The sequence below is a fragment of the Salvelinus namaycush genome, chromosome 5 (assembly GCF_016432855.1).
Source record: "Salvelinus namaycush isolate Seneca chromosome 5, SaNama_1.0, whole genome shotgun sequence".
Classification (NCBI taxonomy): Eukaryota; Metazoa; Chordata; class Actinopteri; order Salmoniformes; family Salmonidae; genus Salvelinus; species Salvelinus namaycush.
In genome coordinates, this window is record NC_052311.1 from 61,233,619 (window position 1) to 61,258,059 (window position 24,441).

Genomic DNA, 24,441 nt, shown 5'->3' on the forward strand with positions numbered 1-24,441 from the left:
GCGTTCTACAGCCACAGCCAGAGGTCCTTCCTGCGTCAGAGCGAAGTGAACAAAGACCGGACCCTACGTTCCCAGGCTATTTATAACCTCCCAGTTCTGCCTAGCAACTCCATTTCAATTCTCACTATTCGCTGACACCCAGGGGAAGACGTATGCAGTGCATCTCAACCAATAGAAGACAGGCAAATTAATAAACTGACCTGGGAACAGCTTGCAGAATTCAGCATTCTCACATCCTCATAGGAAAATTCCTCCAGCTCCAGTTCTGTTTCACTCACAGATATAATTCAAACGGTTTTAGAAACTAGAGAGTGTTTTCTATCCAATAGTAATAATAATATGCATATTGTACGAGCAAGAATTGAGTACGAGGCAGTTTAATTTGGGAACGAAATTATTACAAAGTGCAAATAGTACCCCCTATTGACAAAAGGTTTTAAGCTCTCCAATGCAGGTACCTATACACTGGGATTGGAAAAGAAACGGGCGGATACGATGGGGATGTTTACCATAACAGTGCTGCCAAAACCACCACCAGTTCCAGCCGGACAGAGACAGATCCAGTCGAACTACTCCACCCCTCCAGGTCCAACTCCAAATCCACCAACTAAAATATTGAACCCAGTACAGGTAATTAATGTAAAAGATATTACGGAGAGTGATCAATTAGGCACAGAAACAGGATATGAAGGAAAGGAAAATATGTGGCTGGCATACATGTGCTACACAGCTAAGACAATTAATAAAGGACTGTGTTATTTGTGGTCATGCCAGGCCTGTTCTGGCAACACACCCATTTGCTCTAGGTAACGGGGAAGGTTGGATGTGTATACTGGAGGGATTTTATCATGTTAAACCTAACTCAACCCTGTGTCGAGCTTTGAGTCTTGTGTTCCCAGAGGTTCCTCCCCAGAAGGCCCCGTGGGGTGTTAAGGCATATGGGGGAAACTACAGCTGTATCACTGGTACAGGTAGGGGTATAGACTATGGGCGGCTCCCTGAAGCTGATGGCATCAGTAATGTAACCATTAATGCTACCTGGCCATTTGAAGGGCTGAACCAAACTAGAGGCGTTGCTGACGTATGGTGGATATGTGGACCAAACAGGCGCTTAACACCTATTCTGAAAGGTGAATGGCAGTGTATGTGCGCCTTAGCCAGTCTAATAATACCGCTAACCATTATTGAAGTTACAGCTAACCAGCTTCTAGGATCCACCCAGGGGGACATACACGGGATCAACCTCTTAGGAGACAAAAACGCGCTGCGCCCTGGTCCGAGGGGACAGGCAACATCCACACCAACCTATTGGGGGTCCCAATAGGGGTCCCCCATGAATTCCAAGCTCTGAACCGGAATGATGGCCTCTGGCACCTATTGCCCATTATTGGCCCAGCCATTGTTGATGCTAAACAAACTGCCTGGATAAATTACATCTATTACAATCAGCAGCGGTTTGTTAATTACACCCACACTGTACTCACAGGTATGGCTGAACAATTGGAGGCTACCTCTAGAACTGCCAGGCAGAATAGGCTAGCTTTGGACATGCTCCTTGCCAGTCAGGGAGGGGTCTGTAAAATGTTTGGAGAACAATGTTGTACTTTCATCCCTAATAATACTAGCCCTGATGGGAGCATTTCGAAAGCTTTAAGTGGTCTAGATAAACTATCAGTGGAGATGAAAGGCTTGGCTGGAGTGGAGGGGAGGAGAGTGGACTGTTCTCCTGGTTGGGTGGCTGGTTCGGTAAGTACACTGCATTGATGGTTACTGGGTTTCTAACCCTCGTTGTTGTATTCCTTATGCTGATGTGCTGTGCTGCTTGCATCATACCCTGTTTGAAGAAATCTATTACAGATGTGGCACGGGCTTCAGGTATGATGCCATTGCTTGAGGCTCCGGAAGGAGATGCTGACACTGAGTCTAACTTCCGGAGAAAAATGGGGCTAACTGAGGATGACCCCTGGTTTGCTGTGGGTGAGGTTGTGGAATGAAAAAAGTTAACAAACAGCAGCGTGATGAAACTAACATACATGTTGTCCTCCCTTATATGAAGGTTTAAAGTTCCTGGGTGGCAAGGAGCCCACCTGGTATAGGATAGGTGTAGCAGGGAGGACCAGATGGTTTATAATGTTTTACTATGTGTTTTCTAATATCAATAATGTGTTTTCTAATATCAATAATGTTTTATAAAATTAATAATGTTGTTTTTGGTGAGTGACACCCTAGCGGGTGTCAAAAGGGGGAATCATAAAAACACCAATAAACTAGAGCTGTGTTCTGAATGGTCTTTAAGGGTTTAAAGTTCCCGGGTTTAACTACAACCTGGTATGTGTGTCTTGATCATTGAACGTGATGGTATCTTTTTCTTAGTATTTACACCCGCTAGGGGTGTAAAAAGGGAGATTGTGAAGGATGGTTTTGTTCTCTTTTTAACAAAAATATATGCCTTATAGAAATAGGACATGTTAATCACAAAACATAGCGTGATTGCAGAAAAGCTGTTGATAATCTAGGGTGTCGAATGTGCTAACCACAAGGTTGAGACAAGATGGGAAATTCTCAGCTACACAACAAACACTTCCGGATATCTGGATCCTGTGTGGCTGGGACCAGCTTAGGCACCACCGATAGGCTAGCAAGTTTAAACCACGCTAAGCCTCTACTGTGATAGGCCAACTCTGGAACTACCTCTGTCCCAGTATAAAATAAAATGTCTGTACTATTCTAGTCAGTTCCCTGCTTTACCCTGCGTGGTGATACAGTGAACCCGTATATACGAAAATTGCATTTACCATTCTGAGCTTATGTTAAATAAAAATACTTAAAGTATATTCGGTGACTTTGAATCACATTTTATCCTGAAACCAGATTCGATTGACGCAACCTTTTACACCTGTGTATTTGGGGAGTTTCTCCCATTCTTCTCTGCAGATCCTCTCAAGCTCTGTCAGGTTAGACGGGGAGCGTCGCTGCACAGCTATTTTCAGATCTCTCCAGAGATGTACGATCATGTTCAAGCTAATGAGGATCCAAATAAACAAATAAACTACCACTCCCTCCGACAACGACTGAGGACACTACCCCTCTCCCTCCGCCAACAACGATTGAGGACACCGCCACTCTCCCTCCGTCAAAGGCAACTGTATGCTATCGTTGGCTGGTCCTCGTTACATATTCGTCGCCAAACCCACTGGCTCCAGGTCATCTATAAGTCATTGCTAGGTAAAGCTCCGCCTTATCTCAGCTCACTGGTCACCATAGGAACACCCACCCGTAGCACGCGCTCCAGCAGGTATATTTCACTGGTCATCCCCAAAGCCAACACCCTCTTTGGCCGCCTTTCCTTCCAGTTATCTGCTGCCAGTGACTGGAACGAATTGCAAAAATCACTGAGACTTATATCTCCCTCACTGACTTTAAGCGTCAGCTGTCAGAGCAGCTTACCGATCGCTGCAGCTGTACACAGCCCATCTGTAAATAGACCATCCAACCAACCCATATTTGTTTTTGTTTTTCTGCTCTTTTGCACACCAGTATTTCTACCTGCACATCCTCATCTGCACATACAGTTCAAGTTTGAAGTTTACATACACCTTAGCCAAATACATTTAAACTCAGTTTTTCACAATTCCTGACATTTAATCCTAGTAAAAATTCTCTGTCTTAGGTTAGTTAGGATCACCACTTTATTTTAAGAATGTGAAATGTCAGAATAATAGAGAGAATTATTTATTTCAGCTTTTATTTCTTTCATCACACTCCCAGTGGGTAAGAAGTTTACATACACTCAATTAGTATTTGGAAGCATTGCCTTTAAATTGTTCAACATGGGTCAAACGTTTTGGGTAGCCTTCCACAAGCTTCCCACAATAAGTTGGGTGAATTTTGGCCCATTCCTCCTGACAGAGCTGGTGTAACTGAGTCAAGTTTGTAGGCCTCCTTGCTCGCACACGCTTTTTCAATTCTGCCCACACATTTTCTATGGGATTGAGGTCAGGGCTTTGTGATGGCCACTCCAATACCTTGACTTTGTTGCCCTTAAGCCATTTTGTCACAACTTTGGAAGTATGCTTGGGGTCGTCATCCATTTGGAAGACCCATTTGCGACCAAGCTTTAACTTCCTGACTGCTGTCTTGCAATGTTTCTAAAATATATCCACATAATTGTCCTTCCTCATGATACCATCTATTTTGTTAAGTGCACCAGTCCCTCCTGCAGTAAAGCAACCCCACAACTTGATGCTGCCACCCCCGTGCTTCACGGTTGGGATGGTGTTCTTCGGCTTGCAAGCATCCCCCTTTTTCCTCCAAACATAACGATGGTCATTTTTGTTTCATCAGACCAGAGGACATTTCTCAAAAAAGTACGATCTTTGTGCCCATGTGCATTTGCAAACCGTAGTCTGGCTATTTTATGGCGGTTTTGGAGCAGTAGCTTCTTCCTTGCTGAGCGGCCTTTCAGGTTATGTCGATATGGGACTCGTTTTACTGTGGATATAGATACTTTTGTACCTGTTTCCTCCAGCATCTTCACAAGGTCCTTGGCTGTTGTTCTGGGATTGATTTGCACTTTTCACACCAAAGTACGTTCATCTCTAGGAGACAGGATGCGTCTCCTTTCTGAGCGGTATGATGGCTGCGTGGTCCCATGGTGTTTATACTTGCGTACTATTGTTTGTACAGATGAATGTGGTATCTTCAGGCGTTTGGAAATTGCTCCCAAGGATGAACCAGAATTGTGGCGGTCTACAAATACATATTTTTTTCTTGGCTGATTTCTTTTGATTTTCCCATGATGTCAAGCAAAGAGGCACTGAGTTTGAAGGTAGGCCTTGAAATACATCCACAGGTACACCTCCGATTGACTCAAATTATGTCAATTAGCCTATCAGAAGCCATGACATCATTTTCTGAAATTTTCCAAGCTGTTTAAAGACACAGTCAACTTAGTGTATGTAAACCACTGACCTACTGGAATTGTGATACAGTGAATTATAAGTGAAATAATCTGTAAACAATTGTTGGAAAAATGACTTGTGTCATGAACAAAGTAGATGTCCTAACCGACTTGCCAAAACTATAGTTTGTTAACAAGAAATTTGTGGAGGGGTTGAAAAACGAGTTTTAATGACTCCAACCTAAGTGTATGTAAACTTCCAACTTCAACTGAATATCACTCCAGTGTAAATTACTAAATTGTAATTACTTCGCCATTATCGGCCAATTTATTGCCTTACCTCTTTCATTTGCACACACTGTATACAGATTATTCTATTGTGTTTTTGACTGTACGATTGTTAATCCCATATGTAACTCTGTTGTTTTTGTCGCACTGCTTTGCTTTATCTTGGCCAGGTCGCAGTTGTAGATGAGAACTTGTTCTCGACTGGCCTACCTGGTTAAATAAAATTTTAAAAACTAAGGAAGACAACAGGTACTCAACTATTCCCCTCTTTTATGAAGTTACTCACTTTTTTTTTTCAATTTAAAGTTTTATTAAGTTTTCAATCAACCAACCAAACACATTCCACATTCACAGATGTGACTTAAAAAAATAAAATAATACAAAATTGTTTTATATATATATATATATATATATATATACACATACATACACATACATACATATATACATATACACACACATACACAAATAATAATTATAACAAAATTTAAATTATAGAACTTGCAGCAGCACTATCAAGGTTCTTATTAGCTATTTCCAGCCTTAGCTGAGATGACGAGCCAATAATTAGTTTTTAGATTTTACAGCACCTTACACAACACGCATCTGCTCATCTCCCTGATTCCCCCATTCACTCTGTCCAATTTGAAATATAGTTGAGTAGTGGAGACCAGAGTCTATCAAACTTGGGCTGTCTCTTGTGGAGGTCATAAGTGAGCTTTTCAAGAGGGAGAAAGTCAACAATCTGGTCAATCCACATTTTAAATGTAGGAGAAGTATTAGAGGCCCACAATAGAAGAATACATTTCTTAGCAAAGTATGTAATGGTCATGAGCAAATTTTCTCTGTCAGGATCAAGAACAAAGTCCTGCTGGGCATTAAGAAGATAGAGACACGGGGTCATATCAAACTGTACATCTAGTATTTTCTGTGCAGCAGTATGTATAGATTGCCAAAATCTGGCAATCTCTCTACAGCTCCAAAATACATGCATATAGGTTCCACTTTCAGAGGTACATCTTTTACAGTTAGGAGAAATGTGTTTTCATTTTATGGAGTCTCAGGGGGTTACTCACTTTTAAAGGGTTAATAAATTGTGTTATGATAAACTGTAAGTCTGTGTGTGTATTAACACCTGCTTTGAGTGTTGTGCCATTCAGACATTATCAGAAGGCGGAAACCGCCCAAGTTCATACATACTCCTCCTGTCTGGGCCCCACCTGGGTATCTGAGGTTCTGAGAATACCACTGGTTTCCTGAGAACACAAGGCTGCCGCAGGCCTGATGAAAACAGCCACCTATCAGAAGAAGCTTGGACTCGTTCACCTTGTTATGACCCTACAGTTGTGATGTTTGTTTTTTAAATTACATTTTACTTGCATTGAGTGTGATATGTGTTCGCATTACCTAACTTCATTAATTGAATGGTCTGTACTATGCAGAATCCTTGGACGTCCCTACCCCATTGAAGTTGAAATGTAAAATGGTTAGGAAAGGCGTTAAATGCGTAAGCATGCTTCAGTTCTGTTGGCGACTAGCCGAACCGAGTGTGCTAGCATACTCCCTTAAAAGACATTCGCTTGAAAAACGAGGTGAAAAAAATGGCAATAGTACTGTTTGTCCATTTTGCGACGCCGTAGCCAGTTACACTTCCTCAAAATAGTCAGAACTAATCGAAGATATCACAAGAAATCAGTCATTGATGTTGACGTTTTTACCGAATAAATCTTAGTTGCGCAATTGTACATCTAACTAAGTTTTTTTGTGTGCAGTATTTCTCAATGAAAAAATGTGCAATAAAAGGACTCGTCTCTGGTTGAATAACAACAAAGACTATATTGAAGAATCCCTACTGTTGACCAATCACCGACGAAGGGGCGTAGACATCGGCTCCGAACTTCGGCTTGCCTCCAGAAAAAAATGTCGTGTGCCCGAACAGCGGAAAAAACCCTCACCGAAGTCCAAAACTAACAAAAACCTCACAAAATGTCGACATAGGTATGTGCACGAACTCTACCGAACTGTTTCGCCCGGGAAGCAAGCAAACTTTTTACGTTAAGTACGTCCCAAGAACCTAGATATCTCTAAACAATTTGAGTTCGAAACAGGACACGCTGATTGGGTAGTTCATGTACCTGCGCAGCCAGACGAACGAAGGGTTCCATTAGTTACCACAGCCACAAAGTCAAAATGGGTTATATCGTAAAAATGCATAAAAATAACGAATTTGCCGTAAGGCTAGGCATACAGTTATCAGGTTAAAATCATATTTTAATTAGATAAATGGGCGGGGTTTATGACTTTGTGGCTGTGGTAACTAATGACGACCCAGTAGGAAAGCGAAAGAGACAACCAGCTAAAGGCGAGCGCGCGGCCATGTTGAATTGTCGGTTTTTTAAAGAAGAGACAATAGAGAGACAAGTCGGTGGGTTTCACGAAACACAAACAGTTTCATAATACTTGGGAAAATTGCTTTAATTAAGTTAACGAGAGAAGACGTTCGATGAACATTAAGGTAACGTGTTGTATTTGTTTGAAGTAGCTGATAGTGCATGGGCGCTACTCGGCTGCCTTTGCTAGTAATGTTATGTTTGAAGGAGAGTGTACCAGTCAGCCTACGCTTAACGTTAGTTACCATAGCTAGCTAACCAGCAATGTTTGCTAAGCAAACGTGCTAGCTAGTTATTTCATATTTAACTTTCTAAAATCTGTCGACTGTATCTAAGTCGTTAGCCTCAGCTCGAACATGTGTCGTGAAGGTACTGCTAGCCTCCTAGTTGTCAGCCAAACTATCTCAGCCCAAAAACTTCGATTAACACGTTGCCACAGCTAGCTAGCTAGCTAACGTTAGTTGACTAACACAATTCTAGCTAGCTACGTTAGCTTAGCTAATCTACTTTACCTGGCATTTAATGCCACTATGTAGATAATTATCCAAGTAAAGTTTTCATACCGTTACTGTGGTCACACAACCAATCATTAGTTAGCCATCTAACGTTTGCTGGTACACCAATTGTGGGTCTGTTGGTTGCTCATACGGCTATCAATTTGTTAATTGTCTCATGAGTACACTGATCACCAACTCAGCGCTAACGTTAACTAAACTATTTTGTTGAACTCAGTCCTAGCTAGCTATCGTAGTGTTTTAGCACAGCCAACTTGTGCGTAGCTAACGTGTACTCGTAACTTATTTTTTTGGATCTTTTGAAAACAGTTTTTCTGCTTTGCTTTTGCCCCAGACCACTGCACTTGGTAACTAACGTTAGCTAACTACTCTTACATCGACAATTTTTAACACGTAACCTAACTAGCTAGCTAAACACCTTGCTAATATGTCCAGTTCGCTAGTTACACGTTAAAACTAAAATGCTCAAGTGTAACGTTAGACTCGATTAGCTCACGTTCTGGAAATAAACACATTCTATCATTTCAAGTGCAGTCCTAGTTAGTGGTTGTTTTGTTTAGAAGTTGAGATTGGTTTCAATAATTTAAACATGTAAATTAATCTCAATTTCCTTTTAGTATTAGCTACAGTCAATAGCGGCACAGGCACAAGTTTTCATTTGTGATGCATTTGTCCTTATGATGTATTGTTGCTTTCGTGCAGGTAACCAGGAGTTGAATGCAAATGTGACTGAGGAGTGTGTCAGCTCCACATCTACCACAGCAAAAGAAGAGCACAACAGCAGAACACACATTGTTACTGTCAAAGTGAACAGCACAAAGGGTTGGAACTATTTCCCTCAGTGTTTTGTGCAAGTAATTTTTTTGTGGTTGACAAGAGCACGATTTTTTTGCTTCATAACACACCAAAAAAACACAAAGTTGAAAGACTCAGAAAAACATAGGAATAGTCCGTGTGAATCAGAGGACAGTACAGGTCTGTTTGAATGTAAAAGCACTTGAGACTAACAAAGAAACGTACGACCACTTCAGTCCAGGAAAAACGGTGAAAAGGTCTTTGAACATAGAAACGATATTAAAAACTTTACAGGTTGTTGTACACGGAAAAGAGACTTCAGAAAAAGCTATTTTCACCAGGAATAAGACTGCTTCAGGATAATTTACTTTAATGTTTGAATTCTGAAACACTTTCACAAAGGTTTGTCTTTTTGAGCGGATATATGATCTATTTATTCATATAAATGCTAATTTCTCCCTTTTTCGGGAGCGTCGTCTTGTAAATATACAATTTTCATACGCCAGACTCTTCTTTTCAAGAGGGCTGTACGTATAAGTGTATACATAAATTCTTTAAATTAGAAATTCTGAAAACAAGGTTTTATTTTTTTTGTGAACTAAATAACACAAGGACATTAGTTCTACGAGTGGAAAAACAAGATCTAAGGAAACATTGGATAGGGGAAAAAAAGTTTAGCTTTACACTGTGAGTGACTAAGGAATTGACAAACTGTGAAGGAAAAGCTCTCTAAGCCATGTCTACAGCAAGAACGGAGAATCCAACATCCATAATGGGACTGAACAAGCCCAACGGGCAGTTTAGAGGACCACTCAAGCCAGTTGGACTAACATCAGGATCCCTGGCAACTGCCCCACAACCAGATGCCCACCAGAAGGGAGGTAACATTCCCCAGGGCAGTGGGGGCATCCGTTTTGGCGATGACTGGAAGAAGTGCCTGCAGCTTCCACAGAAAGACTGCAGATTTAGAACATCAGTAAGTCCTAGTGACACATTCAGTTTAATAAAGCAAGTCCATCAATCAATAATGACCCTAGCTTCAACCTTGACATCTACTCTTTCCCCAGGATGTGACATCAACCAAGGGGAATGAGTTTGAAGACTACTGCCTGAAGCGGGAGCTACTGATGGGGATCTTTGAGATGGGCTGGGAGAAACCATCTCCTGTACAGGTGACTTCCCTCTGCTGCTCTGTCCATTACTTTTTTGGAATTTTGTTGAATGTGTGTTAGTGTTTGCGGATGTTTGTGGAACTGTCTCTCTCACCACCCTGTGTGTCTCTGTCCCCAGGAGGAGAGCATCCCCATTGCTCTGTCAGGAAGGGACATCCTGGCCCGGGCTAAGAACGGCACCGGGAAAAGCGGAGCCTACCTCATTCCTCTCCTGGAGAGGATAGACCTGAAGAAGGACCACATACAGGGTGAGAACTGCACCAGCTGCTATTCAATACCCTTTCAACATCAATCCATGTAATCTCATTTGCTTGTTTAAATCAATTTTGGTACGAAGTCCGTCTGAAATCTGAGTTTAATGTTTTATGATTAATTTGGCCTATTGTGACGTAATCACTGGTGAATACCCCTATGTAGTTGTCTGAACAATTCACTAGATTGATGCACAAGTAAGCACACATTCAGTGTATGGAGAGGACATTACAACGGTCCAGTACGCCTGGTGGGACACGGAATCTCTGACATATGGACAGACCTAGTGTCACAAACCTAACGCCCACACAGTGTGCTCTAATAGATCTGGTCCACAAGGGAACAGCATGCCACAGATTCATAATATGTCAAGGCCACTTGAGTTTAGTGAGTTGGATAAATTACATTCAGTTAGGTCATGAGCTCAGGCACTGGCTTGTCAGTGAAATTGGGCTTTTTAATGGTCTCTAGTTATAGGTTATTTATTCCAATTGATTTGTGGAGATTTTTTCCTCTTGTCCCTCATTCCCCAAACCCCTTTTTTTCTGTTCTATCCATTTCTCCCTCTCTCTCCTTCCTCTCATCTCTGCAGCCATGGTGATGGTTCCTACACGAGAGTTGGCCCTGCAGGTGAGCCAGATCAGCATCCAGGTGAGCAAGCACATGGGTGGGGTCAAGGTCATGGCCACCACGGGAGGCACCAACCTGAGGGACGACATCATGCGTCTGGACGAGACTGGTAACTACCACTCAGCCCGTGTGTTACGCAACAGCACATTGTGCAGATCCTCAATGTGCCTTTATCTACTGTACGTACTAGGGCTGTAATGGTTGGTCCCCGATTCAAATGTTTAAGATACTTTTGGTCATGTAGTGTATTTGGACACCTGCTTGTTGAACATCTCATTCCAAAATCATGGGCATTAATATGGAGTTAGTCCTCCCTTGGGGCAGTTGGTATTCTACTGGCATCTGCCAAACCCAGATTTGTTCTTTGGCCTGCCAGATGGTGAGGCTTGATTCATTACTCCAGAGAACGCATTTCTAGTGCTCCAGAATCCAATGGTGGCGAGTTTTACACCTCCCCAGCCGACACCATGCGCAATGCCAAGCAATCTTGGGGTTTAGTGCGGCTGCTCGGCCATGGAAACCCATTTCATGAAGCTCCCCGTCAAACAGCTCTTGTGCTGAAGTTGCTTCAAGGCAGTTTTGGAACTCCACAATGAGTGTTGGACCGAGGACAGACTATTTTTATGCACCTCAGCACTACCACTTTGTTGCTGAGCTGTTATTGCTCCTAGATGTTTCCACTTCACAATAACAGCACATACAGTTGACCTGGGCAGCTCTAGCGAGGCAGAAATTTGACGAACTGACTTGTTGGAAAGGTGGCATCCTATGACGGTGCCACGTTGAAAGTCACTGGGCTCTTCAGTAAGGCCATTCTCCTGTTAATGTTTGTCTATGGAGATTGCATGGCTGTTTTTATACACCTGTCAGCAGCGGGTGTGGCCGAATCTACTCATTTGAAGAGGGGTCCACATACTTTTGTATATAGTGTATGAGTTATTTTGTCTGCTGTAACGATAGCTCCCTGATTCAAATGTTTAAGGTATGAGTGCATTGATCCGCAGGATCCCAAACCGATCCAAATGTAACATGCATTGTCAGAATCTTTTCAAATTTTACGAATCACCGAATCAATTTTTTTTTTTTTTGTTGCTCAAATTACTTTCTACTTTCCGGAAATACCTAATCTTTTATGGCAACTGCGTCCTCTCCTTAGTGTTGAACTAAGCATGTAATTATGTTGACAGTCATTGATCTAAAAGTAATTTTGCATGCCCAACAACCCCAGTCAATATCAGTAGACTGGTCAATCTGCGTCCTGTGTGCAGCTTCGCACACTGACCAACGATGGGTAGGTCTATTCCTGATCTGGTATATCTGCGACTCACCTTCAGCATTCAAACATTTGTAAAATGGCTTGTGCAATATTAGCCTTTATTAGTTGAGTGACAACCAATGACATTTTTCTAGTTAAAAATAAAATGCACCTTTGAAAAGGTGGGTAGGCTACATACTGATCAGGGCATACATTAGATTTTATTTTGATTGTTCATGTTCACTATCAGCAGTAGTTTTGCTTAAAACAATCTGTATTTGTCATTTTTAGCTATATATGGTGAAAGTTTATAATTTCATAACGAAGACGGCAATCACTTTTTCTATCTGTTGGTCGAAGCTAGAGAAGAAAACAAGCTCACTCTGAGTCCGTCAACTTCCAAACGGTCTAAACCAGGGGTATTCAACTCTTACCCTACGAGATCCGGAGCCTGCTGGTTTTCTGTTCTACCTGATCATTAATCGCACACGTCTGGTGTCGCAGGTCTAAATCAGTCCCTCATTTAGAATGAACAACAGAAAAATGCTGTGGATCTGGCTTTGAGGTCCGGAGTTATGTTTCAGGGGTCTAAACGGTCCGATTGTGAGACCGGTGAAATCCAAAGTTGTGCTATGTCATAGTAGATTTTTGTTAAGTATTTATATATTACTAGCTCTAACACTTAATCAGCAAAAATGACATTCATTAGTGGGTGATGGTGATTTTCCTTATGGCTCAGATCAGATGCCTACATGCATCATTTACACACAGAAGTCAGCTCAGACAGATCCAGCTCCGAGATACCCAGGGGTGGCAGGTAGCCTGACACGTAAAAATCTGTTCTTCCCCTGAACAATGCAGTTAACCCACTGTTCCCCGGTAGGCCGTCATTGTAAATAAGAATTTGTTCTTAACTGACTTGCCTAGTTAAACTTAAAAAGCTCATGAGCGCCATCTGCAGCAGATTTTAATTTAGAATGGAAAATGAATGTGTTTATGCAACAGATGTTAGTGGATCGCATCAATACGTTCCTCTAATCAAACTGAATCGCACTGAATCGCTTCAAACTAAAATGTATTGTACCCTTATCGGTGACAATTTGTCTAGATGCGTAACAACCCGTCTTAAAAGGGAAAGATGAACATCCCTAGTACTTACTGTTCATTTTCACTCTTTTCTCTTCCTCGTCCCCTGTCTCTCAGTGCATGTGGTGATAGCCACACCAGGCAGGATCCTGGACCTGATAAAGAAGGGCGTGGCCAAAGTGGATAAAGTCCAGATGATGGTGATGGATGAGGTGAGCGTTACTGGTTGTTTTATTGAAGCGGCATATGTTATGAAATCTGGAATGTATATTTTTTGTGGAAAAATCCGTAGTTGCTAATTTTGTTTTGCTAATGGAATAATATTGTTGGTTTAATAAGCCAAGTGAACGTAGCCCCACTTTGCCACCTGCTCTGTTTGAAATACACTGCTCAAAAAAACAAAGGGAACACTTAAACAACACAATGTAACTCCAACTCAATCACACTTCTGTGAAATCAAACTGTCCACTTAGGAAGCAACACTGATTGACAATGAATTTCACATGCTGTTGTGCAAATGGAATAGACAACAGGTAGAAATTATAGGCAATTAGCAAGACACCCCCAATAAAAGAGTGGTTCTGCAGGTGGTGACCACAGACCACTTCTCAGTTCCTATGCTTCCTGGCTGATGTTTTGGTCACTTTTGAATGCTGGCGGTGCGTTCACTCTAGTGGTAGCATGAGACGGAGTCTACAACCCACACAAGTGGCTCAGGTAGTGCAGCTCATCCAGGATGGCACATCAATGCGAGCTGTGGCAAGAAGGTTTGCTGTGTCTGTCAGCGTAGTGTCCAGAGCATGGAGGCGCAACCAGGAGACAGGCCAGTACATCAGGAGACGTGGAGGAGGTCGTAGGAGGGCAACAACCCAGCAGCAGGACCGCTACCTCCGCCTTTGTGCAAGGAGGAGCACTGCCAGAGCCCTGCAAAATGACCTCCAGCAGGCCACAAATGTGCATGTGTCTGCTCAAACGGTCAGAAACAGACTCGATGAGGGTGGTATGAGGGCCCGACGTCCACAGGTGGGGGTTGTGCTTACAGCCCAACACCGTGCAGGATGTTTGGCATTTGCCAGAGAACACGAAGATTGGCAAATTCGCCACTGGCGCCCTGTGCTCTTCACAGATGAAAGCAAGTTCACACTGAGCACATGTGACAGACGTGACAGAGTCTGGAGACGCCGTGGAGAACGTTCTGCTGCCTGCAACATCCTCCAGCATGACCGGTTTGGCGGTGGGTCAGTCATGGTGTGGGGTGGCATTTCTTTGGGGGGCCGCACAGCCCTCCATGTGCTCGCCAGAGGTAGCCTGACTGCCATTAGGTACCGAGATGAGATCCTCAGACCCCTTGTGAGACCATATGCTGGTGCGGTTGGCCCTGGGTTCCTCCTAATGCAAGACAATGCTAGACCTCATGTGGCTGGAGTGTCAGCAGTTCGTGCAAGAGGAAGGCATTGATGCTATGGACTGGCCTGCCCGATCCCCAGACCTGAATCCAATTGAGCACATCTGGGACATCATGTCTCGCTCCATCCACCAACGCCACGTTGCACCACAGACTGTCCAGGAGTTGGCGGATGCTTTAGTCCAGGTCTGGGAGGAGATCCTTCAGGAGACCATCCGCCACCTCATCAGGAGCATGCCCAGGCGTTGTAGGGAGGTCATACAGGCACGTGGAGGCCACACACACTACTGAGCCTCATTTTGGGTTGTTTTAAGGACATTACATCAAAGTTGGATCAGCCTGTAGTGTGGTTTTCCACTTTAATTTTGAGTGGGACTCCAAATCCAGACCTCCATGGGTTGATAAATTTGATTTCCATTGATAATTTGTGTGATTTTGTTGTCAGCCCATTCAACTATGTAAAGAAAAAAGTATTTAATAAGAATATTTCATTCATTCAGATCTAGGATGTGTTATTTTAGTGTTCCCTTAATTTTTTTGAGCAGTGTAGTTAATGTGCTGAGGATGCACTCAATTGGGTCATCAACAAATGTCTGTGTCCTGACTCTCTCCCTCTCCAGGCAGACAAGCTGCTGTCTCAGGACTTTGTGGTCCTCATCGAAGACATCATCAGCTTCCTGGCTAAGGGTCGTCAGATCCTACTCTACTCTGCCACCTTCCCCATCAGTGTGCAGAAGTTCATGGTGAGAGGACTTGCCTTGATGATTGGGGGTCTAGAGAGTGAGCGAACAGGGGGAGACCAAGGGGGTGGTTGGATAGACCAAGGGGGTGATGTGCATGGAGGTTCAATGAGAGAAAGGAGTCTGAATTAAAAGTTGACAACTGAATTGTCTTTACTCTCAATTGCGATTTGTTTCCCCCTGTCCCACTCTCCAGGCGAAGCACCTTTCAAAGCCCTATGAGATCAACCTGATGGATGAGCTCACGCTGAAGGGCATCACCCAGTACTACGCCTACGTCACTGAGAGGCAGAAAGTCCACTGCCTCAACACCCTCTTCTCCAGGGTGAGTCTGTCTAAAGCTGTGGAGGTAGTTTGTTGAGCTATGTACAGTGCATTCGATAAGTATTCAGACCCCTTGATTTTCTCCACATTTTGTTACATTACAGCCTTATTCTAAAATGTATTGAATTATTTTTTCCCCATCAATCTAAACACAATACCCCATAATGGCAAAGCGAAAACAGGTTTTTATACACTTTAGCAAATGTCAAAATGTCAAATCTGGGGAAGGTTACCAAAAAATGTCAACAGCATTGAAGGTCACCAAGAACAGTGGCCTCCATCATTCTTAAATGGAAGACTCCTCCTAGAGTCTTTCATTCCATTCTGCTGTCCCCACATGCTTCAAGAGGGCTACCATTGTTCCTGTTCCCAAGAAAGCTAAATGACTATTGCCCCGTAGCACTCACTTCTGTTATCATGAAGTGCTTTGAGAGACTAGTCAAGGATCATATCACCTGACACCCTAGACCCACTCCAATTTGCTTACTGGTCATTAGGTCCACAGACGACGCAATCACACTGCCCTAACCCATCTGGACAAGAGGAATACCTATGTAAGAATGCTGTTCATCGATTACAGCTCAGCATTTAACACCATAGTACCCTCCAAACTCGTCATTAAGCTCGAGACTAGAGGTCGACCGATTATGATTTTTCAATGCTGATACCGATTATTGGAGGACAAAAAAGCCGATGCCGATTTATAAAAATATATATTTTTTAAATATATATATATCATACACACACATTTTTGTAATAATGACAATTGCAACAATACTGAATGAACAATGAACACTTTTATTTTAACTTAATATAATACATAAATACACACACACGCACACAGCTCTGAAGTGACAATGATACTGAAGAGTCTGCTTAGGAGACAAATACATTTTTAAATTTTAAATTTTAGTCATTTAGCAGACGCTCTTATCCAGAGCGACTTACAGTAGAGTGCATACATTTTATTACATTTTACATACTGAGACAAGGATATCCCTACCGGCCAAACCCTCCCTAACCCGGACGACGCTATGCCAATTGTGCGTCGCCCCACGGACCTCCCGGTTGCGGCCGGCTGCGACAGAGCCTGGGCGCGAACCCAGCCCAGCCTGGGCGCGAACCCAGAGACTCTGGTGGCGCAGCTAGCACTGCGATGCAGTGCCCTAGACCACTGCGCCACCCGGGAAATACTCTCAACTGTTTGAATAAAAATAGAGTTTAAGTTACCTGTGATGAATGTTGAAAACAAAAACTGTCATTTCTATATGCAGGAAATACTATTTTAATAATGGGCATGGTAAGAATTGACAACCAAAGTTGGAGTCATAATTCCCATGACACCTAGCAAAATCTGAAAAGCGGTTCCTTCATTTATTCCATAGGATATTTTTAGATTCACTTAAAATAAGGTCTGTGTTTCGTGTAGGCTTACATCACCGTGCCAACTTTATAACTGTAGATATCCATAGGACAAGGTAACTCTGATCAATATTGGCTAAATATAAGCGAAGATAAATGTTTTTGTAGAGTGGATTTATGAAAATATGTTGACAAACGTTACCTTATCCTAGTGAGATTTACAAGGGTATCAAAACGTCGAGGCGGTTTAAGCCTGCACGAAACACAGACCTTATTTGAAGTAGATCAAGACATTCTCTATGGAAGACATGAACGGTAAAATAACGAAGGAACCCTTTTCAAATTCAGCCGCAAGTTATTACAGGAATTATAACGCGTCGACTATTTCTCTCTAAACCATATACCTTTGACTAATCCGGAAACTATCACCTCGAAAACAAAACGTTTATTCTGTTCCGTATTTTATCTAACGGGTGGCATCCATGAGTCTAAATATTCCTGTTACATTCTACAACCTTCAATGTTGTCATAATTACGTAAAATTCTGGCAAATTAGTTCGCAAAGAGCCAGGCGGCCCAAACTGTTGCATATACCCTGACTCTGCGTGCAATGAACGCAAGAGAAATGACACAATTTCACCTGGTTAATATTGCCTGCTAACCTGGATTTCTTTTAGCTAAATATGCAGGTTTAAAAAATATATACTTGTGTATTGATTTTAAGAAAGGCATTGATGTTTATGGTTAAGTACACATTGGAGCAATGACAGTCATTGATTGATTGTTTTTTATAAGATAAGTTTAATGCTAGCTAGCAACTTACCTTAGCTTACTGCATTTGCTAACAGGCAGGCAATGTAATCAATGCAAGATTGGATCCCCCGAGCTGACAAGGTTAAAAATCTGTCGTTCTGCCCCTAAACGAGGCAGAACATTCCTAGGCCGTCATTGAAAATAAGAATGTGTTCTTAACTGACTTGCCTAGTTAAATAAAGATTAAATAAAGGTGTAAAAAAAAATATATATATTTAAATTAAAAATCGGCGCCCAAAAATACCGATTTCCGATTGTTATGAAAACTTGAAATCGGCCCCGATTAATCGGTCGACCTCTACTCGAGACCCTGTGTCTCGACCCGGCCCCGTGCAACTGGGTCCTGGACTTTCTGACGGGCTGCCCCCAGGTGGTGAGGATAGGAAACATCTCCACCCCACTGATCTGCAACACTGGGGCGCCACAAGGGTGTGTTCTCAGCCCTCTCCTGTACTCCCTGTTCACCCATGACTGCGTGGCCATGCACGCCTCCAACTCAATCATCAAGTTTGCAGACGACACTACAGTGGTAGGCTTGATTACCAACAACGACAAGACAGCCTACAGGGAGGGGGTGAAGGCCCTCGGAGTGTGGTGTCAGGAAAATAACCTCTCACTCAACGTCAACAAAACAAAGGAGATGATCTTGGACTTCAGGAAACAGCAGAGGGAGCACCCCCTCATCCACATCGACGGGACTATAGTGGAGAAGTTGCAAAGTTTTAAGTTCCTCGGCATACACATCACGGACAAACTGAATTGGTCCACCCACACAGACCGTGTGGGGAAGAAGGCGCAACAGCGTCTCTTCAACCTCAGGAGGCTGAAGAAATATGGCTTGTCACCAAAAACAGATGCACAATCGAGAGCATCCTGTCGGGCTGTATCACCGCCTGGTAGGGCAACTGCACCCCCCACAACCGTAAGGCTCTCCAGAGGGTAGTGCGGTCTGCACAATGCATCACCGGGGGCAAACTACCTGCCCTCCAGGACACCTATACCACCCGATGTCACAGGAAGGCGAAAAAGATCAAGGACAACCACCACCTGAGCCTCTGCCTGTTCACCCCGCTATCATCCAGAAGGCGAGGTCAGTACAGGTGCATCAAAGCTTAGACTGAAAAACAGCTTCTCGGTCCATCTCAAGGCCATCACTGTTAAACAGCCATCACTAACATTGAGTGGCTGCTGCCAACATACTGACTCAAATCTCTAGCCACTTTAATAATTAAAAATGGGATATAATGAATCTATCACTAGGCACTTTAAACAATGCCACTTTATATAATGTTTACATACCCTACATTACTCATCTCATATGTATATACTGTACTCTAAACCATCTACTGCATCTTGCCTATGCGGCATGGCCGTCGCTCATCCATATATTTAAATGTACATATTCTTATTCATTCCTTTACACTTGTTTGTATAAGGTAGTTGCAGTGAAATTGTTAGATTACTTGTTAGATATTACTGCATGTTCGGAACTAGAAGCACAAGCATTTCGCTACACTCGCATTATCATCTGCTAACCATGTGTATGTGACCAATAACATTTGATTTAGAGCTGGCCACCTGGCCAAACTGAGCAATTGGGGGTGAAGGCCCTTGGTCAAGGAGGTGACCAGGAAACCAATGGTCCATCTGACAGAGCTCCAGAGTTCCTCTGTGGAGATGGGAGAACCTTCCAGAAGGACAACCATCTCTGCAGCACTCCAGCAATCAGGCCTTTATGGTAGTGGCCAGGTGGAAGCCACTCCTCTGTAAAAGGCACATGACAGCTCGCTTGGAGTTTGACCAAAGGCACCTAAAAGACTCTCAGACCACGAGAAACAAGATTCTCTGGTCTGATGAAACCAAGATTGAACTATTTGTCCTGAATGCCAAGTGTCACATCTGGAGGAAACCTGCCACCATTCCTACAGTTAAGCATGGTGGTGACAGTACCATGTTGTGGGGATGTTTTTCAGTGGCAGGGACTGGGAGACTAATCAGGATCGAGGGAAAGATGAACAGAGATCCTAATTGAAAACCTTCACCCCAGTCTGAGGTCCTGAGTGCTCTGGAGCAGGTTAACATTCCAAGGGGAGTGGCTTTGGGACAAGTCTCAATGTCCTTGAGTGGCCCAGCCAGAGCTCGGACTTGACCCGATCGAACATCTCTGGAGAGACCAAAAAATAGCTGTGTAGGGGCGGTCTTCATCCAACCTGACAGAGCTTGAGAAGATCTGCAGAGAAGAATGGAAGAAACTTACCCAAATACACTTGTGCCAAGCTTGTAGTGTCCTACTCGTGGCTGTAATTGCTGCCAAAGGTGCTTCAACAAAGTACTGAGTAAAGGGTCTGAAAACTTATGTGATTCTTAAAAAAAAACGATGTTTACGTTTGCTAACGTTTCTAAAAACCTGTTTTTTCCTTTCATCATGAGGTATTGCTGTAGATTGAGGGGCGGGGGGGCTAATAAATGTTTGTATAAGGCTGTAATGTAACAAAATATGGAAAAATTCATGGGGTCTGAATACTTTACGAATGCACTGTACCTGCTTGATGAGTAACCTTGAAGGAGCCTTAGCTCCCAGAGATATCGCCTCATGTTTTGCTAGATAGACTAACTCTTGAGGTGGGTTGGAAACTTGTGTTCTATAACTGGTCCTTTACATACGCAGTCAGAGAAGCTAAACTTCTTTCAGTCGTAGAGATATTGGCTAATGGTAGAGCAGGAAGCGATGTTTCGGTCATCCATTCGTTCATAATGAGTACATTGTCTCATCAATGCGTCTTTTGTTCTCCAACAGCTCCAGATCAACCAGTCCATCATCTTCTGTAACTCCACACAGAGGGTTGAGCTGCTGGCCAAGAAGATAACCCAGCTGGGCTACTCCTGCTTCTACATCCACGCCAAGATGATGCAGGTCAGCTCAGCCAGCCCAGCCACTTGCACTTTAGATGTAGACCGCATGGAATACCTTCTCATTAGACTCATTAGTGTGTAGATTTGTGTAGCCACGTTTTGCTAACCCTTGCACTGGTTTTGCCTTTGAAACAGGAGTACAGAAACCGTGTGTTCCATGACTTCAGAAACGGACTCTGCAGGAACTTGGTCTGCACAGGTAATGTATTTTACCCTTGAGTTGAATGATTGCTTGGTTGATAAAAAAAAGATAACCGATAGACTGATTGTTAAATTATTCTCTTGCCTCCCTCCTTAGATCTGTTCACCAGGGGAATTGACATCCAAGCGGTGAACGTAGTGATCAACTTTGACTTCCCCAAGAATGCTGAGACGTACCTGCATCGCATCGGCAGATCAGGTGAGACCATACACTGCATTTTCATCACGTTGTCAAATCAGACCTCGGGCAACATGTCCTCCAGCTACCATCTGCTTATCTCCTGGGTAAATAAAGCATCAAATATAAGCCTGTTGCCTATTTTAACACCTCCTTTTCCAGGGAGGTTTGGTCACCTGGGTCTGGCCATCAACCTGATCACCTCTGAGGACCGCTTCAACCTGAAGTCCATCGAGGACCAGCTGGTGACCGACATTAAGCCCATCCCCGGCAGCATCGACAAGGGCCTGTACGTGGCAGAGTTCCGCTCTGCCGACCCAGACGCCGAAGACGAGATCAGAGGCAAGGACGGCGAGTTAAGCGCAGCATAAACGGTAAGGTTTGTCCACTTATGCCGAGATAAGTCTCCCACTACTCATAGAAAGGACTGGGTAGTTATTTCACCTTTGTTTATTTCATCTGTTGAGTCCTTTGACTCCTTGCTGGTCAGTGGTCATAAAACAAAATCATTTTGGGCATTAGGGCCTGAACTGAGAAACGGTTCACTCATGCCTAGCTCTTGATAAAAGATTCTCAGTGGATAGGATTGTTGAATTGGCTTTACTTCTGCTTTTGCAATTTGATTACATTAGTCCCTAACTGGAGCCTTGTCTCTTTTCCAGGAGAACAAGAGGTGTCTGGCATTCATCACACCATCCCCTGCTGCGCACAGACATTCAGATTAGTTTGACTGAATATAAAAAATTCTACAGGATGCATCTTCCAGTTTATTTTATTTTTTGGGGTAATGTTTACAGCAGTGGTCAGTTTGTTAACCAACATGATATGTACCCAACCTGTCAATTTTCTTAGTCTGCCGTCTTTCTGTATGGTCAGTGTATCACTGTGGTGGCTTCTTATACAGTCACATTTCATAATTTCCTGTTGAAAAGGCCCTCCTCGCTTGTCAGGTTCACTTCCTATAGACTTATTTCTGAGCAGATGACTGTCGAGGAAACCAAACCAAAGCTGAACATGTTGATAGGGGAATATGGATTTACTCAAAAAACCAAAAGGACCCCCTCTGCTTTAACTGCTGTTTGGGGAAAGCTATCATGGTTGAAATACGAATAGAACTACATTTTAAAAGTTTGTTTAAGTGTTCGTGCTAATGTGACTTTACAGTCATACATGAAAGGCACCTCCATGAATAGTTTTTGTCAGACGCACACGGATGAGTCCAATGATGAGTGTTGATTAGTTTACTTATTGTTTATTTGTTACTTATTTTACAGCCTCCTTAGTGGGCTATAGCACCAGACAGACCCGTAACTCTTTGGGCAACAGATCCCTTCGACAAGGAGATGATGGCAGTAGAATCTGACATGGAGAAGAGCCTGTCAACAGGGTAAACATTTTATTTAGATACGCTGACTTACCGACCCCCCCCCCCCCCCCCCCCCCCAAATGTTGACATGCTGAAGCCAGCCATCTTATTCTATCGCTCTCTGACTCTTCTGTTCATCTCTCACATTCTTCCTCTTAACTCACTCGCGTGCCTTAATCTAACCTCCGCTCAGTGTTCATACTGTACATCTGAAAGGATCTGTCTGTGTGAACCAGAGCTCCAGAAAGTAGCTTAAGTTCAGTTCCAAAAAGAGCTTCTCTGGTAATGTTCTTTAGCGCTCACCAAGTCAGTGCTTGTTTTCTCAGCTTCCCAGAACTCCCCTCAGTGTTTTTAATGTGAAGTAGTTGAAACTGATCTAAGGTCAATTTTGCAAACCCCTCTCCTATTGGTTAATATTAGGATTTAGGGATGAAAACCTGACCCAAGATCTATCTGTAGCTTGCCAGGGAGCAGGAATGGTCACACAGGGTGGGGGGGGGCCCTAATCTGTAACACAAGAATTGATTTGTTACAATACTGGCAATTGTCATTGAGGAATCGCAGCATTTCAGTCATTTTCTCAATTGTTATGCAATGGATTTTTCCTCTTTCGTACAGCTATATTGGGTAGTCTGACAGAGCAATGGTTGTGTTGAGGGAAGATTGTAGCAGTACTCTCATTGGCCAAAGTACAGTGTTCTACTTTTAAAAGGATAAAAATATTGCCAAATACAATCTTGTCTTATAGCGACAACCCTAACAGATCCTGCAATCTTCAACATTAGAGATGTAGCAGAGGGCTGGCCTCTGCATTGAGTGTAGCACCAGCAGAACAGAACAGGGACCATTGTAATGCATGTACTGTAAGCCCTTATTTAAACAGCCTACAATACTGAGCACTGTTTCCCCATATCTGGCTCTGGAGTATCCCTGTAAATGCTGGAGTTTATTTAACTTATTCCATTGTTAATTATCCTCAATCGAGGCACTTGAACACTGAAATGGAACTTATGATTTGAGCATTGTCAAGTGTCTGTGTTAAACGTTATTAATTGGTTAATCTCAGCACAGCAGCCGCCCACAGCAATGAGCAATAGCTTTGAGACGAGGCTATAAAATGGGTAAGTGAAGCAGTATTTGCCAAGGGGTACTCCAGGGCTAACTATAAGAAGACTATGGTAGACTTGTTGATTTGAATTTATTTATATCCAACTGGTTTGAGTATCCATTTGGTTTGAGTAATGCTCCTGTTGTAGTTGTCTTGTGTTGGCAGAGGTCACCTGCTGAGCTGTAAAGTGGTAGGAGGATGGCTAAGCAAAGTTTATTCTTGTGCCAATTGTGTCAATGCCAGCACCTGAAGGAATCAAATAAAGGCCTGCTGATTCTCCATTCCTGGGTCTAAGTTTTCATGTGTATTGGTTCATCACACTGAATGTTATGTGCATGTATTTTTGACAAGTTGCATTGTGGGAAGTATGCATAACCTATTTGGCGTAGGCCTGTTGTGAAACTAGCTATATGTATGCATTACATTTGCTAGGTCAGATGTGTTAATGATAAATCCGGAAAACGTTTAAGATACCACAATATACAGTACCAGTCAAGTTTGGACACTTACTCACCTTTTCTACATTGTAGAATAATAGTGAAGACAACTATGAAGTAACACAGAATCATGTAGTAACCAGAAAAGTGTTAAACAAAGCTAAATATATGTTAGATTCTTCAAGTAGCCACACTTTGCCTTGACTGCTTTGTACACTCTTGGCATTCTCTCAACCAGCTTAATGAGGTAGTATTGAAGGAGTTCCCACATGCAGATCACTTGTTGGCTGCTTTTCCTTCACTCTGCGGTC

At 43.0% G+C, this 24,441-nt stretch overlaps 1 protein-coding gene across 3 annotated transcripts; it reads left to right on the plus strand.

The window, feature by feature from the left end:
• Positions 1 to 7,078: 7,078 nt before the first annotated feature.
• Positions 7,079 to 23,974, plus strand: LOC120048631 (probable ATP-dependent RNA helicase ddx6). 3 transcript variants are annotated; one of them, XM_038994733.1, is made up of 13 exons: positions 7,079 to 7,186; positions 8,796 to 9,864; positions 9,956 to 10,060; positions 10,179 to 10,308; positions 10,905 to 11,051; positions 13,401 to 13,495; positions 15,309 to 15,431; positions 15,625 to 15,753; positions 20,725 to 20,841; positions 20,976 to 21,039; positions 21,139 to 21,240; positions 21,382 to 21,593; positions 21,882 to 23,974. In XM_038994733.1, exons 2-12 carry the CDS (start codon positions 9,625 to 9,627, stop codon positions 21,588 to 21,590), a joined length of 1,461 nt encoding a protein of 486 aa, XP_038850661.1. In that variant the 5' UTR covers positions 7,079 to 7,186; positions 8,796 to 9,624; the 3' UTR covers positions 21,591 to 21,593; positions 21,882 to 23,974. The 3 variants fall into 3 exon arrangements, with proteins under 3 accessions (XP_038850661.1, XP_038850660.1, XP_038850662.1); XM_038994732.1 differs by lacking the exon at positions 7,079 to 7,186 and adding an exon at positions 7,521 to 7,703; XM_038994734.1 differs by lacking the exon at positions 7,079 to 7,186 and adding an exon at positions 7,535 to 7,613.
• The last annotated feature ends 467 nt before the right edge of the window (positions 23,975 to 24,441 follow it).

Bases quoted from the DNA above. Each gene is read 5' to 3' on its own strand.
- LOC120048631 (XM_038994733.1), top strand. From the start codon at position 9,625: ATGTCTACAGCAAGAACGGAGAATCCAACATCCATAATGGGACTGAAC. The intron at 15,754-20,724 runs GTGAGTCTGTCT...GTTCTCCAACAG, and splicing joins TCAACACCCTCTTCTCCAGG to CTCCAGATCAACCAGTCCAT. The intron at 21,040-21,138 runs GTAATGTATTTT...CTCCCTCCTTAG, and splicing joins CAGGAACTTGGTCTGCACAG to ATCTGTTCACCAGGGGAATT.